General features: G+C 45.6%; 2 protein-coding genes across 2 annotated transcripts in view; one reads left to right on the forward strand and one right to left on the reverse strand.

Annotated features, from left to right (window-relative positions):
* Positions 1-6,052: 6,052 nt before the first annotated feature.
* COX11 (cytochrome c oxidase copper chaperone COX11) lies at positions 6,053-16,853 on the reverse strand. Its single transcript, XM_073684182.1, has 4 exons — positions 16,576-16,853; positions 13,290-13,445; positions 8,748-8,873; positions 6,053-6,347 (listed from the first exon to the last, which is right to left on the reverse strand). The coding sequence occupies exons 1-4, from the start codon at positions 16,786-16,788 to the stop codon at positions 6,165-6,167; spliced, it is 678 nt and encodes a 225-aa protein (XP_073540283.1). The 5' UTR covers positions 16,789-16,853; the 3' UTR covers positions 6,053-6,164.
* STXBP4 (syntaxin binding protein 4) overlaps positions 16,807-19,234 on the forward strand; it is a 91,166-nt gene continuing 88,738 nt past the window's right edge. The window contains exon 1 of the mRNA XM_073684181.1: positions 16,807-16,927. The gene's annotated coding sequence lies outside the window, so the exon portion shown is untranslated. The remainder of the gene's footprint in view (positions 16,928-19,234) is intronic.

The raw sequence follows: 19,234 nt of genomic DNA on the forward strand, positions 1-19,234 counted from the left end.
GCATCAAAAAGGAGGAAACACAGCGTCTGGTGATGTCCATGAGTTTAAGACTTCAGGCAGTCATTGCCAACAAAGGGTTTTCAACCAAGTACTAGAAATGAACATTTTATTTACAATTATTTAATCTGTCCAATTACTTTTGGTCCCTTTAAAAACAGGGTGACACATGTTAAGAAGCTGAAACTCCTAAACCCTTCATCCAATTTTAATGTGGATACCCTCAAATGAAAGCTGAAAGTCTGAACTTCAACTGCATCTGAATTGTTTTGTTTAAAATTCATTGTGGTAATGTCTAGAACCAAAATTAGAAAAATGTTGTCTCTGTCCAAATATATATGGACCTAACTGTACTATTGCATTTTATAATCATGAATATTTGAACATGGGGCTATTATTAATTTATTTCATGGTCAGTAGTATATATATATATATATATATTAAGGCAGCGCTAGTCATCATACTGGGGGATACTCGCTGCACCGGGTCAATTAAAGCACACATGCAATGTCTTTCCGGTATTTCATTATTTCACAATGCAGCAGTTTATTATTTATCATAAACTGCTTATCACACCTATTATGTCCACGAGCCTTTCCAGTGGCAGCTATGCCCACCTGGCTCCAGTTACAGCCTTCAGCAAAGTAACTATAACAATGTCCATATAACGTACCGCTTTTACCTTTTGACGGGTCTTAACGGTTTCAGACTTATTTTGCCACCACTGTGGCTTTTAGGCTTCCCAGATGGGGGTCTCCAGCCCTCGTACCTTCGAAGGCTACTGGTATGTCTTCACACTTAACATCCAGCCTCTGCCTTTCAGGACTCTGCCTCCAAGGCCACTGGCATCGCTTACACCTAAGGATCCAGCCTCGACCTTTCAGGCTCCACCAGGCTTCAATAGGCCTCACTAGGCCTCACACTAGCGGTGTCCCACACGGGAACAGGCCTCACGTCTTACACACCTCTGTCTCAAAACTACCAGGGTTTATATATCTTCCAATGCATACAGGACCTGTGCTGATGTCACAGTCATGTGATCAGCCATTCTGTGCATACAGGACCTGTGCTATGTCACAGTCATGTGACCAAGTCACCTGAGGGGGAGGTACATGGTCGGCCAAAACACACCCTGGACCATTACAGTAAGGCCAAGCAAGCCGCTGCATTACAATATATATATATTTTTTGAATTTAAAACTCTAAAACATTATTGATACCACAAATTACTAAGTACCTGTTTGTGCATGTTTGGGACACTATACCCTTGCATGGGTTCTCCTCTTTTTTTAAAATGGTTTTAATGTTTTTTTGTGTGATTTATTGGACTTTGTCAAATTCTTGTTCAATAAAATATTACATTTTTGCAATACAAGTATCTGGATGTGCCCGGCTTTTTGTACCTGTGGCTTTCTCTCCCTCTTTATACTAACTGTCAAAGAAGCAGCATCATGAGCAAACATACCTCACTCAGCCACAGAACAGGGCTGTGGAAGGAGAAAAAAAAATCTCCTCAATGACTGAGCACAACTGGGTTTTTTTCTCCAGCCTCATCCTTCTCCGTTCTGCACAGTCTTATAGTCTCCGTGCCCTGCTATAAAGCTGAGCCAATAGCAGGATAGAGGCTGAAGAAAAAAATCCCAGTTGTGCTCAGTCAGCAAGAAGACTACCTCCACCTTTGTGCAATGAGGAACAGGAGGAGCACTGCCAGAGCCCTGCAAAATGACCTCCAGCAGGCCACAAATGTGCATGTGTCTGCACAAACGGTTAGAAACCGACTCCATTGAGGGTGGTATGAGGGCCCGACGTCCACAGATGGGGGTTGTGCTCACAGCCCAACACCGTGCAGGATGCTTGGCAGTTGCCACAGAACACCAGGATTGGCAAAGTCGCCACTGGCGCCCTGAGCTCTTCACAGATGAAAGCAGGTTCACACTGAGCACATGTGACAGACGTGACAGAGTCTGGAGACTCTGTGGAGAGCAATCTGCTGCCTGCAACATCCTTCAGCATGACCGGTTTGGCAGTGGGTCAGTAATGGTGTGGGGTGGCATTTCTTTGGAGGGCCGCACAGCCCTCCGTGTGCTCGCCAGAGGTAGCCTGACTGCCAGTAGGTACCGAGATGAGATCCTCAGACCCCTTGTGAGACCATATGCTGGTGCGGTTGGCCCTGGGTTTCTCCTAATGCAGGACAATGCCAGACCTCATGTGGCTGGAGTGTGTCAGCAGTTCCAGCAAGATGAAGGAATTGAAGCTATGGACTGGCCCAGGAGCATGCCAAGGCGTTGTAGGGAGGTCATACAGGCACGTTTAGGCCACACACAATACTGAGCCTCATTTTGACTTGTTTTAAGGACATTACATCAAAGTTGGATCAGCCTGTAGTGTGTTTTTCCACTTTAATTTTGGGGGTGACTCCAAATCCAGGCCTCCATTGGTTAATAAATTTGATTTCCACTGATGATTTTTGTGTGATTTTGTTGTCAGCACATTCAACTTTGTAAAGAACAAAGTATTCAATGAGAATATTTCATTCATTCAGATCTAGGATGCGTTATTTGAGTGTTCCCTTTATTTTTTCGAGCAGTGCACATATGTAAGCCTACAACTAAACGGACAAACATGTCTTCTTCTGGGTTAAAAACACCTACATTTAAAGGGCAAGCAGAGCTGTCTATACAACACCTGCTGGTTAATGGGAGGAGTGCAGAATCAGGCAAGAGGCGTTTTTAGCCCAGAAGAAGACATGTTTGTCCATTTAGTTGTAGGCTTGTAGCCCAAAAGTGGCATGTTAGGTGTAACATACCTGGCGGCGTCCTTGCATAGTGGTCCATCTCCCACTGTGCAAGAGCGCGCACTTGATCTCCAGTCCAGTCTGCTAGCCTGGCTTCCCTCCATGCGGTCTGCTTGCCTGTTTCTGCTGCTTAAGGGCGGCGCCCAATCACTTCCTGCTTCTTGTAGCTGCTGCAGGCACACCCCTTGTGCGTCCTCAGCCTATTGCTGTCTGTCACCTGGTATTTAACCCAGCTCCTCCCTGGAATCCATGCCTGAGCATTGTGTTCTGTCAGTTGGCTTTCGGTCACTGATGTGCCAGGTCCTGTCTATGCTTCCTGCCTTGCGGTATCAGTTCCCGTGTCTGAACTATCTTCTAGCCTGTTGTCTTCTGCCTATCCTGGAGGCTGTATTTCCAGGACAGTGTGAACACGCTCCTAGCCTGTTCTTTCTGCCTTCTAGGGGCCGCATACCTAGACCCGTTCCTGTATCTTGCCTGTTCCTGTCTGAACACGCTCCTAGCCTTTTCGTTCCGCCTTCTAGAGGCCGCATACCTAGACCCGCTCCTGTATCTTGCTGCTGTGTCTGTTCTTGTCTGAATACTCTCCTAGCCTGTTACCTGTTTTTCTCTATATCCGTACCTTCCCTTTTCCTGCAGAATCTGATCCCGTACCTAACTCCTACTCGTTGTCCCTGTACTCCCGTTTGTGAGTTTAGAGTCCACTCGCTACTTCATTGCAAGTATCCTGTGTGTACCTGGTTCTGCCTTTCCCTTCCAGTCTGTTCCGTGTGAACAGAGCCCTGTCCCCTCTGCTCTGCCTTGCTCACCGCTCCTGCGGTTTCCGCTCTGCTCTGACCCTTTGCTCGCTGCTCCGGCAGTCTCGCTCTGCTCTGACCCTTTGCTCGCTGCTCCGGCAGTCTCGCTCTGCTCTGACCCTTTGCTCGCTGCTCCGGCAGTCTCGCTCTGCTCTGACCCTTTGCTCGCTGCTCCGGCAGTCTCGCTCTGCTCTGACCCTTTGCTCGCTGCTCCGGCAGTCTCGCTCTGCTCTGACCCTTTGCTCGCTGCTCCGGCAGTCTCGCTCTGCTCTGACCCTTTGCTCGCTGCTCCGGCAGTCTCGCTCTGCTCTGACCCTTTGCTCGCTGCTCCGGCAGTCTCGCTCTGCTCTGACCCTTTGCTCGCTGCTCCGGCAGTCTCGCTCTGCTCTGACCCTTTGCTCGCTGCTCCGGCAGTCTCGCTCTGCTCTGACCCTTTGCTCGCTGCTCCGGCAGTCTCGCTCTGCTCGGACCCTTTGCTCGCTGCTCCGGCAGTCTCGCTCTGCTCGGACCCTTTGCTCGCTGCTCCGGCAGTCTCGCTCTGCTCGGACCCTTTGCTCGCTGCTCCGGCAGTCTCGCTCTGCTCGGACCCTTTGCTCCGGCAGTCTCGCTCTGCTCTGACCCTTTGCTCCGGCAGTCTCGCTCTGCTCTGACCCTTTGCTCCGGCAGTCTCGCTCTGCTCTGACCCTTTGCTCCGGCAGTCTCGCTCTGCTCTGACCCTTTGCTCCGGCAGTCTCGCTCTGCTCTGACCCTTTGCTCCGGCAGTCTCGCTCTGCTCTGACCCTTTGCTCCGGCAGTCTCGCTCTGCTCTGACCCTTTGCTCCGGCAGTCTCGCTCTGCTCTGACCCTTTGCTCGCTGCTCCGGCAGTCTCGCTCTGCTCTGACCCTTTGCTCGCTGCTCCGGCAGTCTCGCTCTGCTCTGACCCTTTGCTCGCTGCTCCGGCAGTCTCGCTCTGCTCTGACCCTTTGCTCGCTGCTCCGGCAGTCTCGCTCTGCTCTGACTCTTTGCTCGCTGCTTCGGCAGTCTCGCTCTGCTCTGACCCTTTGCTCGCTGCTCCGGCAGTCTCGCTCTGCTCTGACCCTTTGCTCGCTGCTCCGGCAGTCTCGCTCTGCTCTGACCCTTTGCTCGCTGCTCCGGCAGTCTCGCTCTGCTCTGACCCTTTGCTCGCTGCTCCGGCAGTCTCGCTCTGCTCTGACCCTTTGCTCGCTGCTCCGGCAGTCTCGCTCTGCTCTGACCCTTTGCTCGCTGCTCCGGCAGTCTCGCTCTGCTCTGACCCTTTGCTCGCTGCTCCGGCAGTCTCGCTCTGCTCTGACCCTTTGCTCGCTGCTCCGGCAGTCTCGCTCTGCTCTGACCCTTTGCTCGCTGCTCCGGCAGTCTCGCTCTGCTCTGACCCTTTGCTCGCTGCTCCGGCAGTCTCGCTCTGCTCTGACCCTTTGCTCGCTGCTCCGGCAGTCTCGCTCTGCTCTGACCCTTTGCTTGCTGCTCCGGCAGTCTCGCTCTGCTCTGATCCTTTGCTCGCTGCTCCGGCAGTCTCGCTCTGCTCTGACCCTTTGCTCGCTGCTCCGGCAGTCTCGCTCTGCTCTGACCCTTTGCTCGCTGCTTCGGCAGTCTCGTCCTGCTCCTCTCTCGCTCACCGCTCCAGGCGTTCTCGTCTTGTTCTGCTCTTGCTCGCCGCTCTGGGCGGCCTCACTCTGCTGTTTGTCCACCGCATCTGCGGTTCTGTTCCTGAGTCCCAGTCTGTACTGGGTCCTATCCACTCGGTGCTCCAACCTGTCGTACCTGCCAGTACCTCCCTGCCTGCATACCAGTTGTGCTTACCAGCATCCGCCAGTCTGCATACCAGCCGTGTCTGCCTATACCCAGCAGTCTGTGTGCCAGCCTAACCTGCCTGTTCCTGTATTCCCCTGTGTGGGTCAACAGCCGTGTCCGGGGTCTGTCCTGGAGTAGCACCTGGTCCCTCTGCTCGGTTCCTCCTTGGTGCACTGGCGTCGTATGCCGTTGTGCGACCCTGGTCGGATCGGGTGGATACTTAGTTACGCCCCTCCAGGCATTCACTCTCCGGCACGGTCCAGTGGAATCACTACATATACACGCACACGCCACTCAGCCCAGGCGTGTTCATTACATTAGGCAGAGTAGTTACCCATCAAGGGGAAGTTACCTTGCCGTGGTTGATGGGCACACATCAATTGGTCAATTTATGCGCTAAAAACCTTCATTGTTTGTAAGTACTTGTTGCTTAGCAAAACAGTTTAGATCTAATATTTTCATTGTTAAGACGTATCTTGGCCATATGGAGTGCTGCTGCATTCTTTTGATATATTTTATAGTTACGGCAGCTGGCACCAGTTCACACTAGGAGGTGCTGGTCAGGTTTTTCTGGTTTGTATATATATATATTATATATATATATAATAGAGAAATAGCATTCAGTCTGTGTGTGTCACAGCGAAATACGCATTCAACACATTTTGTATATTTTCATTAATTTAATTATAAAAGTTTAGAGGTATCTAGTTCTGTTAATTTGTTAATGTTATAGGCAGTCCATATAGAGTAGCAGTCAGTAAATACAGTAAGATCAATTGTAGCCGGGGACCGGTAACTTGTGGCCTTCCTTGGCTTCAAAAAACGTATATGATAACATAATGTTCTCTACTGCTGCCATTCTTGGGTCTTCTGCAAACTCAGGGTCAATGAAGAAAAACACTGGCATATCCACCTCTTCATGTGGGTTCAGTCTCTGCTCTTCAAAACAGAAGCACTGGAAAATAAAAATATGGGAAATTATAGTCCCATTTACAAGTCAATAAAATAAAATGTGCAAATATCCTCTTCAGAGAGGAAGAGGGCTGGAACTCTAGTGCCACCTATTAGGGTAGCAATCCTAAAGGTAAATATCGACCCTTTAACGAGCCTTATCACAGGACTTAGGGTAAGCAACCAAACCAGACATTCCATTTGCAAAAACAGTGCAAAGCAGAACTGATTTGGCTAAGTGGGAGGCCTCTGACAGAGATCTAAGGGGGAATGTTTCTCCTTGGCGCCATCCACAAGGAAGCATTCCACCTTAGACCAGAAGTAAATCAATGCTCAGATAAGCAGGAGACTATGAGGGCATACACTACTACTCCTCAAGACTCAAGGTTAAGAAAAGAGCAGATCTAAAATTATGTTTGAAGAGAACGTGTTATAAGAAAATGACCTATTGTTTAGATCAGATTTTATGTTAAAGGGAATTTGTAAGCTCAACTCCACCCAAACAGCAAATGTTGATATACAGGTCTTTAAAATGTAAATCCATTGACACCTTTATATCTCCTATCTGACGTTATATTCCAGAGTGATTAGAGTTTTAATTCACATGAAAATATTGCAAAGTGATCTGGGCGTGACAGAGCACTTCCCAAGCCTCTCTCTTTCCAGGTCATTCCCTGCACACCACCAGCCTCTTTAGCTTGATTGATCACTCACAGTCTGATTTCCTTGCCTGGTGTCAAAGACAATGAGCTACCAATCAAGTTAAAGAGGCTGGTGCTGGCCAGGAAAACAACCTGAGGAGGCAGGGGCTTGGGAAGTGCTCTACAATGCCTAGAGCACTTAACACATCATTTGCACATGAATGAAAAAGCTAATTGCTCTAGAATGTAGCAAAAAAATATAAAAGGTGTGATGCATTTACATTTCAAACACCTGCATGCCCATAAATGTGATTTGGGGGTGATGAGGGGTGTTTCTCCTACAGAGACTCCCTCTCAATTAAAAGTAAATAAATAAAATTTAATATAATTGTTTATATTAAAAAAGCAAAAATCTTGCAATTTTCACACTGTCCAATAGGCCTAATATTAGACTCCTTGCTGCTCTTCACATGGGCAATCATAGCAACAGATTGTTTTATAGGTGTTACCCATCACTGTAATCCTGTCTGTGATGATAATAAGACTGCTAAAAAGTCATTAGTAGAGAATGACAACATAAATGTATTGTTAAAGAAAGTTTAAAAAAATATATAGAACATTTACTATAAAAATCTGATCTAAATAATAGGTAGTTTTCTGATGATACATTTCCCCTTAAGGTGAAGGTATCAGAAGTGGTAAGGGCTGGGATGAGTGGTTTGATGGACAGGATGGAGTCGAAGTTTCTCCTGATGTAACTCACCTGGGGAAAGACTGAGGAAATTGTGGAGACAAATTGTGATTGATATTCTGGTGGTGGGAATCACTGAGATGGTAATGATTTCACTGTTCTCCATGTTGAGTTTTAGAAAGTGGGAAGGAAAATCTATGTCATATACTCTGGAATTCAGCGATAAATCACACACATCAGGAGGAAGTGAGAGCTGTATGTGATAAATCCAAAGACGGGAAGAGTGAACCAAGCACTGATGACAGCAGGGATCACGACAATGTCACACAATCCCTGGGAGAGCTAGTGCAGACACCACTGGAACAGCGTTGGCATCAGAGGAGAGTATAGGTATTATTTTACAAGGGGAAACATAGGGATTGAGGAGTTGTCCGAGTAGTGGACAATCCCTTCAGGTGTCCTCAGTGTAAAAGTGGAACTGTAATTTGTGGGAATCTAGGAGCTTTTATTGGACGAAAGTAGAGATGGAGAATATTATGGGTCCCAAAAAGGGACATCAACAGACAGAGGACTAGTCGAAAAGTTGGTGTTTGACTGATACTGTAGAGCCATTGTTCTGCCTAGAAGAACAACAAACGCTCATGTATGAAAATACTTGACTGAACAATGGTCCAGTCTGATAACTGAGCGTTTTTCACTTTTGGTGCTTCTTTGAATACCCTCCCCTCACAGCTCCCTTTCCTCTGATGAACTTTATGGACAAATGTCTCTTTCCCAGCCCTACCAATGCACTAAAGCAGTAAATAACATGGCTTATTAAGTATAACAAGTGCATTATTCCTTACGGCCTAAGGGTCTGCGCTGCTCCGTGAGAACAGCTACAGCTATCTAGACTCCTGACTGGTCAAGTCCACCTAACATGGAGTCATGTACCACTCAGGAGCCTATGACAGCTGCAATGGCAGTACACGGGATGTGTCTTAGCTGTGCCAGATTAACAGAATTTTAACTACAATTTTCATGTACAATTTTTAATGCAGGGGAAAAACTCTTTATCCTTCTATTGTCTCACCTGAATTTTGTTAAAATATTGTCCTGCTTCATAGGGTATCACGTTGTATGTGGAAATTCCTATCACTGGCTTGTCAGTTGAATTTTTAGCCTTGTAGAATGCTAATGCAGTTTCGCCTGGAACTAACTGCGGAGACAAAAACAGGTTTCAGAAAAGGGTTCCTTGGTTATCAACACTCACATTCACATAAAACAGTTGCCCTTAAAGGGGGTATTCTCAAGTTATTAAATTGCACTAATTAGACCACATGAAAATAAGCACGTTTGCAATTGACTTGCTTTTTATCTGCCATCACTCTCTTGCAATGAGATTTTTTGTTTCATAGAGGACAGCTCATTTCCATGGAGCTTAGCCATTAGTACCTGTCCAGACCCTGACAAAGTACGCAGTAGTTACATTCCAGTGTAAGAGGTTGACTCTTAACATCCCAGCCACCTCCCTCCAATCAAGTGAATTCTACATAGCAGCTAGCTTCTCATCTCCCTCTCAGCTTCTGAAGGGCTGTTATAAAATCTTGTAAATTCATTAACCCTGTAGCTTTCTGCGCAGGTCTCCTAATCAGCGCTCTAAATTCAGGACCTTACTCAAATGTCCAGTTATCTCCTCGTGTAAATATAGCGATAGCTGTGTATACTCCAGCTGAATGTGTTACTACAGAACTTGCGCTTTATAATTCTTCTAATTCTACAGCTGTGCTAATCATCAGAACTGTCACTCAAGGAGGAGAGCCAACCCTGCTAGAAACCAATAAGAAAACTAAGAAGGCATTCCTCTGAGCGGCTCTAGAGACAAGTTGAGAATACCACTTTAAACATTCATTGATGTGAGTTTGAGCCCCGGGACCTCTACTAATCAATGAAACTGGATTTCCCTAAAGTCTCCTGTGCACATAGAGTGGACCATTCACTTCTATGAGAACTGCCGTGCACATAACAGATCCCACCTCCTATAGTAATTCAAAGGAGTTGTGGACGTGCATGCGCATTGGTGCTCCATTTACACATAGAACAAAGTTCTTGTAGAGGTCTCGTGGGGATAGGTGATAAATATCGATTACTGCACTACCCACTGAAAGGAGCTGTTTCAATAATCATTTCATTTCTATACAACATGTGTTAGGTTCTCAGAACCTCTCCCAACGTATTCATCTATGATATGCCACTGCATACATCTACCATAGAATCTCATGTTAAAAAAACAGTACACTACCCACCATAGGTTTTGAAGGATTCCTCTGGAAATTTCAGTAGCCAGTCCTACAGTGATCTGGACATTTCTAATGGTTTATACTGCACATACAAATCAGTTCATGTCATAAAATACCACCAATAATTGGTTCTGTGTGTTCTTGACAAAGGCGTTTTACCACAAAATACAGTACCAATCAAAAGTTTGGACGCACTTGTTCATGAAATGGTTTTCCTCCTTCTCATTGGAAAGTGTACATTGTAGATTCAGACTGAAGGCAGCAAAACCACGAAAGAACACATGAAAACAATGAGTAGAGAAACACATGTAAAACAAACCAGAATATGTGCTAAATCTTATATTCCTTAAAGTACCACCCAGTTACTCTGAAGACAGTTTATACCCTCTTAGAAGTCTCTCAAGCAGCTTCATCAGGTCATCACCTGGAATGGCTTTTCAACAGTTTGACTGTATACCCAAAGGTGCTGAGCACTTGTTGGCTGCTTTACCTTCACTCTGTTGTACAACTCCAAAACTATCTCAGTTGGGTTGTGGTAGAGTGATTGTGGAGTCTGTGTGATCTGACGCAATGCTCCATCCCTATCCTCCTTGGTCACAGAACCCTTACATATTCTGATGGTGTGTTGTGGGTTATTTTGTGGCTGCAACCTAAATGATAGTCCCACTAAGTGCAAACCAGATGGAATAGCATTTGGTTACACAATTCTGTGGTAGTCATACTGGGTGAATGTGCCCGCACACCATCACATTTTCCTATCCATGCTTCACGATGGGCACCACACATGTAGAGACCATCCACTCACCTTTTCTGCATCTCACAAAGACATTGGTGGTTGGTAACAAAAGTCTAACATTTTGACTCATCAGACCACTGTACAGTTTTCCACTAATGTTCACACTTTGTCTTCTTGATGCAAACACATCTACTTTGTGTTTGTGGTCCTCAGTAGAGGCTGCTTTGCATCAAATCGACCATAAACACCTTCCTCTCGCAGTCTCCTCTGGACAGATGGTGTTGAGATGTGTCTGTTACTTGAGATGTGTGTCATTTATGACGACTGTTATCTGAGCTGCTATTAATTTGCAGTTTCTGAGGCGGGTAACTCTGATGAACTTTCCTCTGCAGCAGAGGTAATTCTTAGTTTTAATTTCCTGGGCCGGTCCTCATAAGAGCTAGTTTCATCACAGCAACTGATAGTTTTCCTGACTGCACTTGGGGATACCTTTAAAGTTCTAGCAATTTTGAATACTTGACTGACTTTCAAGTCTTAAATTAATGATGGACTGTACTATAACTGTAGAAAAGAGAGAGATATGGGCTGCACATCCAAAAATCATACATTGATCTACTGCGGCTAAGCAAAAATAAACATGAGGTTCTTAGTTTAATATTCTGATCAGACTGTATGAAGCCCACTGCCATAACACAGTGATCCTCTCAGTAACACCCTGACCTAAATGGAGCGGCGTCATGCGCCAACCACCACGGGCCTGGCTGTGAACTATCAGGGGGAGCGACCCGATGCACTACAGCACCCATGCTGCAAAACAAAGTCCCCACTGCTCCAGGCCACACCACTCCACAGGCGTAACACTACAGAAGCAATGGCCGCCACACAGCACCAACACGATGGATGATGGACTGTCTTTCACTTTACTTAGTTGAGTGGTGCTTGTCATATTCTGGCTCAGAACAGTTTTGAGTACTGCTCAGCACTGTAAAGACCTCTGCTTCACATGTGCTTCTTTATGCCTTGTTTCCAAGTGTTCCTTTGTGGTTTTGCTGCCTTTAGTCCAAATATACAATTTGCACATTACAATAAGGACAAGGTAAACCACTGCATGAACAGGTGTGTCCAAACTTTTGACTGGTACTGTAAATTTAAGACATATGTAAAGGATTAGAAACTTGTTGTGAAACTACTAGCCCTGTGACTGTCAGGGATTTGTAGTCATACAACAGCCAGTGGGCCATTCCCCCATCCCCACTGCCGCTGTGGTCGTGGTCTAAGTGGTTGAACCTCCATAAATCCTTATGGTGGGGAAACCTAATTAAGACAAAATTAAGTTTTATGCCAGCCGTGACTACACAACACCCTCCCACTGGGTCCAGTTTTTGGGGTTTTTTTTGCCCTTATTTCTCATTACCCCTTTGCACAAACCTTATTTTATCTTTTTTTCTGTTCACATAGTTTTAAAGGTATGAATGTATAGTGTGAGGGAGGTTGAACATTAGAAACGCAATAGGTGGGTGGAGAGGATTTTTCGCTGAAAGCTTGGCAGCAGTATTAGTATGATCTGAATATATATATATATATATATATATATATATATATATATATATATATATATATATATATATACACACACACACACACACACAGGTGCATAATAATAGACTGAAGGGTATTATCAGAAAAATGATTCCCTTGTGAGTATCTGAGGGTAAAGTGTAATATCTTTGATGTCATGGAGATCTGATAAACATATATACCTTAAGTAAAAATTAAGATATATAGTGAGATCAAATATCTGATATGTACTACGTTTATGATTATAATTCATTAAAAATCAGATTGCGTATTTGGCAATAAATAATACTCACCCATAAGAATGCATACACGGTATATGCTATATATTTGTATCCGTGTCTAACACGTAATGGTGCGGACTGGATAGACTGCAATTTTGGTACGGTGGATATAGGGGTATTTTTATCTAATATAATAAAGGTTCAATTTTAATTGGGGATTCCACCACAGCCAGTGATTTTTTTTTTCAACATCATTTTAAGGGCCTGTTTTTTTTTTTTTTACAGGGAGATGTCCTTTTTAACAGCACCAATTATTTTTTTGTAGGCATAAAATTAAATAATTAAGAATTTGACCATTGCACTTTGGGCTAGCTTTAAGGCATAAGCCTTAACTTAATTCTCCAGGTCAGTACCATTATACAGTAGTAATACCAAACTTACTTGGGTTTTTATGTTTTACCCAAAAAAAAAAAAACTTTATTCTGATACCGATGTTTTTTTGGGCTTTTTTTTTTCAATGGGCCAGTGAAAGGGATCATTTTTGGTGGGATTTGCTGTCGTTGGTTCCATCTTTGGGTCCATACAATTCTTGATTGCTTTTTATTTCATTATTTGGTTAAAGAAAAAAAACAGCAATTCTAGCATTATTTTTTTTCAGCATTCACTATATGGGAAAGAAATAATATCCCTTTTACTGGTGGGTTCTCAATCTCTTATTAAGCTGATGTTGTGATGATGCTCTGTCAGAAGGACACACTAATGGCATGGCAGTAGACCGATCAGATCATTCACATACTTACATAGATTTCTGTTTGCTGCGGTCTGAAGTTCCAGTGTAGACTGGCGTGTACATCTGCATTGAATGTAACTTTAATGACCCGGTCCTTCACAGGCTGCATAGACTCAATCTGCTCTGAGCTATGTCCAGCAACTGCCGTCCCTCCAAGGCCTGTGGCCTAAATACAACAGTACAGGAGAACAGTTCATTCATTTTGCACTGCATGGCATGCTACTACAACCCCTGGCAAAAATTATGGAATCACCGGGCTCGGAGGATGTTCATTCAGTTGTTAAAAGATCACAGACATGGCACAAAACTAAAGTCATTTCAAATGGCAACTTTATGGCTTTAAGAAACACTAAAAGAAATCAAGATTAAAAATGTCGTAGTAAGGGTAATTTTTTTCAGGTCTATAGGAGTCATCAATATCAGATCAGTGGGGGTCCAATACCTGGCAGATCGTGCTCACATCCCATAATGAATCAGTAGATGTGACGTCTCCTGCACCACTCACCTCCCGATAAGAAACTGACTGGAGTATAACTCGCACTTTAAGGCCACGGCCACACTATCAGTATTCAGTCAGTATTTTTTCTCAGGAGTGGGAGCCAAAACCAGGTGAGGAACAATCAGAGAAAAGGTATAATAGAAACAAGTCACCAATTCTGCATTTATCACCCACTCCTGGTTTTGGCTCCCACTCCTGAGAAAAAATACTGACCAATATACAAGTTCTTCTCACTAAATTAGAATATCATCAAAAAGTTAATTTATTTCAGTTCTTCAATACAAAAAGTGAAACTCATATTATATAGAGTCATTACACACAGAGTGATCTATTTCAAGTGTTTATTTCTGTTAATGTTGATGATTATGGCTTACAGCCAATGAAAACACAAAAGTCGTTATATCATGAAAATTAGAATACTTTATAACAACAGCTTGAAAAATGTTTTTAAAATCCAAAATGTTGGCCTACTGAAATGTATGGTTGGGGCTCCTTTTGCATCAATGTGGCGTGGCATGGAGGCGATCAGCCTGTGGCACCGCTGAGGTGTTATGGAAGCCCAGGTTGCTTTGATAGAAGCCTTCAGCTCGTCTGCATTGTTGGGTCTGGTGTCTCTCATCTTCCTCTTGACAATATGCCATAGATTCTCTATGGGGTTAAGGTCAGGCGACCTTATAACTTATTGATGATATTCTAATTTAGTGAGAAGCCCTTGTATATTGGTCAGTATTTTTTCTCAGGAGTGGGAGTCAAACCCAGGAGTGGGTGATAAATCCAGAATTGGTGACTTGTTTCTATTACACCTTTTCTCTGATTGTTCCTCACCTGGTTTTGTCTCCCACTCCTGATATTCTAATTTAGTGAGAAGCCCTTGTATATTGGTCAGTATTTTTTCTCAGGAGTGGGAGTCAAACCCAGGAGTGGGTGATAAATCCAGAATTGGTGACTTGTTTCTATTACACCTTTTCTCTGATTGTTCCTCACCTGGTTTTGTCTCCCACTCCTGATATTCTAATTTAGTGAGAAGCACTTGTTTGTTATCTGCACTTGGGACACAGCTTCAATGACCTGCGATGATGTAATTGAGGTTATTGCAGGTCATTGAAGCTGTGGTTCGCATGTGCAGCTTAGTATGAGCGGCCATATGAACTGTGTGACCTCAATGAGATCACCACTAGCACCTTGAGAAAATTTCTCAGGGTGCTACAGGTGATCTTATTGAGGTCACTGCAGTTCATCGTGAGAAGTTTCTGATGGTGTTAAGCCCCGGTCTCACATAGCGAGATCGCTGCTGTGTCACGGTTTTGGTGACGCAACAGCGACCTCACCAGCGATGTCGCTATGTGTGACACTTTGCAACGATCAGGCGCCTGCTGTGAGGTCGCTGATCGCTGCAAAGTGTCCTGGACCATTTTTTGGTCGTTGCTCTCCCACTGGTCAGCACACATCGCTGTGTGTGACCAGCGGGAGCAGCGATCAGGCTGGTAACCATGATAAACATCGGGTTACTAGGGGCACATGCGCATCTAGTAACCCGTTGTTTATCATGGTTACGAGCCTGCTAAAGTGAGCGGTAACCTCCCGCTCACCGTAGCAGAGTGGTAACCATGATAAACAACGGGTTACTAGGAGCGCGTGTGCTCCTAGTAACCCGATCTTTACCATAGTTACCAGCCTGCTCCTGCTTCAGCAGGCTCGTAACCAGGACATCGTGGAAAGATTCTTTCCACGATGTCGCTGCTCCCCTGATCGTTGGTGAGCCTGCCTGTTTGACAGCTCACCAGCGACCACATAGCGACGCAGCAACGATCCCTGACAGGTCGTATCGTTGTCGGGATCGTTGCTGCGTCGCTAAGTGTGACGGGGCCTTTAGTGGTGATCTCATTGAGGTTACTGCAGTTCATATGGCCGTTCACATTAAGCGGCCCGTGCAAACCACAGCTTCAATGACCGGCAATAACCTCAATTACATCACTGCATGTCATTGAAGCTGTGTCCCAAGTGCAGCTCAGTGTCTCCTGGATTCATGCCACCACTCAGCTATGAAATCCAGATGTCACAGAGATGGATTACGACATGGAACCTAGGGTTTATCATATGAATTATCTTCTCGCCGGACATGTGAGGAATATGCTTGTTTCTTATTTTAAATTTTTCCCTAATAAATGGGGAAAAAAGGGACAGGGAGTGTTTATTACAATAGAGGAGTCTGTGTCATTATTTCAAATAAGGGACTTTATCCTGGGTGTTTTTTATTTACAATATGACTATGGGGTTAGTAATGGGGGCGTCTTTTAGAATATCTCCAGTACCGGAAATATCAGGATGTGAGAAACAGTCCTTATAGTTAAAGGAAACCTAACATGTCCCTCATGCCCCCAAGCCTTTGTATATTGCTGTATACATTGCCGGCCTAACAAGCCTTTTACTACGGTTGACACAACAGATCTTTAGAGACAGTATCTCTACAGTCGGCTTATCCTATGTCAACCACCTTTTCACTAGTCCATGGGGTGCTGGTTTCCCCAGACTAGTCGCCCCCCCTCCAGCTTATGCCCATTAACCCCTGCAACCGGCCTGAATCTAACTGAAGCGGGAGTTCCTCTTCTGTGTAATATTAGTGGTCCTTTAACCCCTTAATGCCACCCTGCGGTGCCCACCTTCATGCCCCTCTTTGCAGCTGGTTTAGGTGCACTGACATCAGGGCTCCGCACTACAATGGCTTTTATCGTTGTATTTAATCTCTACAATAAATGTGCAGATAAGAGCAGCTGCAGCCCGGTGACAGACACCGTACCTGACAGTACAGGCGGTACAGGGGCACGGCGGCGTAGGACATGCCCACCATCCCCACCACCGCCGCGGTCACGTAGGTCACCACCGTCTTGTTCCGCGTCCTCCAGTCCTGCTGTTGGTTTTGGCCCCTGAACCCCCGGGTCCCCCAGGGACAACATCTAGTGGGTGCCCGCACAGCCGGCAGACCCCGGCACCCCAACCTCCAGAGTGACATCACGGCGCCGCCGACAGACGGTCACGTGGTCCCGAGGAATCACATCCCGCGATACTTTACTCCACGTCTCAGTCCGGCCCGCACTGTGCAGTCTCCAAGGGTGGGGGGAGCGGAGCTGAGACCGGCGGCTGACGGAGAGGTGAGTGTGGACGGGACGCCGGTGATGGCGCTTATAACAAGGCCCGGTGCGGACATGGTGGTGTGTGTGATCGTCACATGTGTGCAGACAACACCGCTCACCCTGTGTCATATAGGGAGTCATACCGAGCACTGTGCTCATCTTTCAGGCCACGCCTCCCACAGGTTGTTGTACTCTGTTAGGCCACGCCTCACCAGGTTGTTGTACTTTGTTAGGCCACGCCTCACCAGGTTGTTGTACTTTGTTAGGCCACGCCTCACCAGGTTGTTGTACTTTGTTAGGCCACGCCTCACCAGGTTGTTGTACTTTGTTAGGCCACGCCTCACCAGGTTGTTGTACTTTGTTAGGCCACGCCTCACCAGGTTGTTGTACTCTGTTAGGCCACGCCTCACCAGGTTGTTGTACTTTGTTAGGCCACGCCTCACCAGGTTGTTGTACTTTGTTAGGCCACGCCTCCCACAGGTTGTTGTACTCTGTTAGGCCACGCCTCACCAGGTTGTTGTACTTTGTTAGGCCACGCCTCACCAGGTTGTTGTACTTTGTTAGGCCACGCCTCACCAGGTTGTTGTACTTTGTTAGGCCACGCCTCACCAGGTTGTTGTACTTTGTTAGGCCACGCCTCACCAGGTTGTTGTACTTTGTTAGGCCACGCCTCACCAGGTTGTTGTACTTTGTTAGGCCACGCCTCACCAGGTTGTTGTACTTTGTTAGGCCACGCCTCACCAGGTTGTTGTACTTTGTTAGGCCACGCCTCACCAGGTTGTTGTACTTTGTTAGGCCACGCCTCCCACAGGTTGTTGTACTTTGTTAGGCCACGCCTCCCCAGGGTGTTGCACTTTGTTAGGCCACCGCCTCCCACAGGTTGTTCTACTGTCAGGCCACGCCTCCTAACACAGCTGTGCAGCCTGAGGCACAAAGTGCTGATTTTCCGTCACACACGGTGTATGATCCACCCACAGCCTCCATTTACATGTATAGGTAATGGTAGGTTCTCTTCACCCCTGCATGTAGTCTCTGCAGTGCTGCATGCCTGAACGACATGACAGCTTCATGGATCCTGACAGCACAGGCCGGGCTATCAGCAGGCACTCCGCAGAGTGCTGACCATGTACTGGGAAATATCAGCTCCCTCTGCAGGCCACCGGTTATAAGTCAGTTGGCGCTGATTTCTGAGACCCCAAATGTTGCCCCCCAAAAAAGAGTGTTCTGTCCATACATCCTTCAATCACATGAAGGTTGCCAGTGGGGTATGCTTAAAAACAGCCCCACACCATGATGTTCCCACCTCACACTTCACTGTTGGTATGGTGGTTTTGGGGTGATATGCAGTGCCTTCTGACCTCCAAACATGGTGTGTATTATGGCATCCAAAGAGTTCAATTTTGGTCTCATCTGACCAGACTCATAGTATTTCACCGGCTTGTCTAAATGTTGAGCACACTGGAACCTTCAGTAGTTTAGAAATTCTTCTGTAACCAATGCCATCAGTTTGTTTTGCAACAATAAGGTTGTGAAGGTCTTGAGACAGCTCATTGATTTTACCCATCATCAAGACACCTTTTTATAGGCCATCAGCTGAACCAACTGATATTATTTTTCACTATGTGACAGGATTACACTCTTAATTACTGATAGCTTTCAGCAGGTGTCATGACTTTATATAGTAACGTAGGTTGAATAAAGACCTAGGTCCATTAAGTTCAACCTTCCTCCACCAACCGTACGTTTTGTCACTAATTTAACTATAACCCATAATGTTATGTGTATTGAGGAAATCATCCAGCCCTTTTTTGAAAGCTGTTATAGTGTCTGCCATTACTACTTCTTGTGGCTAGCATTCCACAGTCTGACTGCTCTAACTGTAAAGAACCCTTTCCTGTTTAGGTGCCGGAATCACCTTTCTTCCACCCGTAATGAGTGCCCACTGGTCCTTAGTATGGTCTTTGGAAGGAATAAGTCATGGGCTAGACCTTTGTACTGACCACACATGTATTTATACATGTAAATAAGATCCCCTCTGAGGCGTCTTTTTTTCTAAGCTAAACAAGCCCAACTTTTCCAACCTTTCATCGTATAAGAGGCCTTCCATCCCTTGTAATAATCTAGTTGCCCGCCTTTGAACTGACTCTACCTTCTGAATATCCTTTTTAAAATGTGGAGCCATATTGGATCCCATATTCCAGATGTGGCCTCACAAATGATTTATAAAGGGGTAACAATACATTGGGATTGCGGGATTTTATTTCTCTTTTTATACACCCTAAAATCCTGTTTGCTTTTGCAGCTGCTGCTTGACATTGAGTACTG

The sequence above is a fragment of the Phyllobates terribilis genome, unplaced genomic scaffold (genome assembly GCF_046119375.1).
Source record: "Phyllobates terribilis strain yellow unplaced genomic scaffold, ASM4611937v1 Scaffold_5__5_contigs__length_657084704, whole genome shotgun sequence".
Classification (NCBI taxonomy): domain Eukaryota; kingdom Metazoa; phylum Chordata; class Amphibia; order Anura; family Dendrobatidae; genus Phyllobates; species Phyllobates terribilis.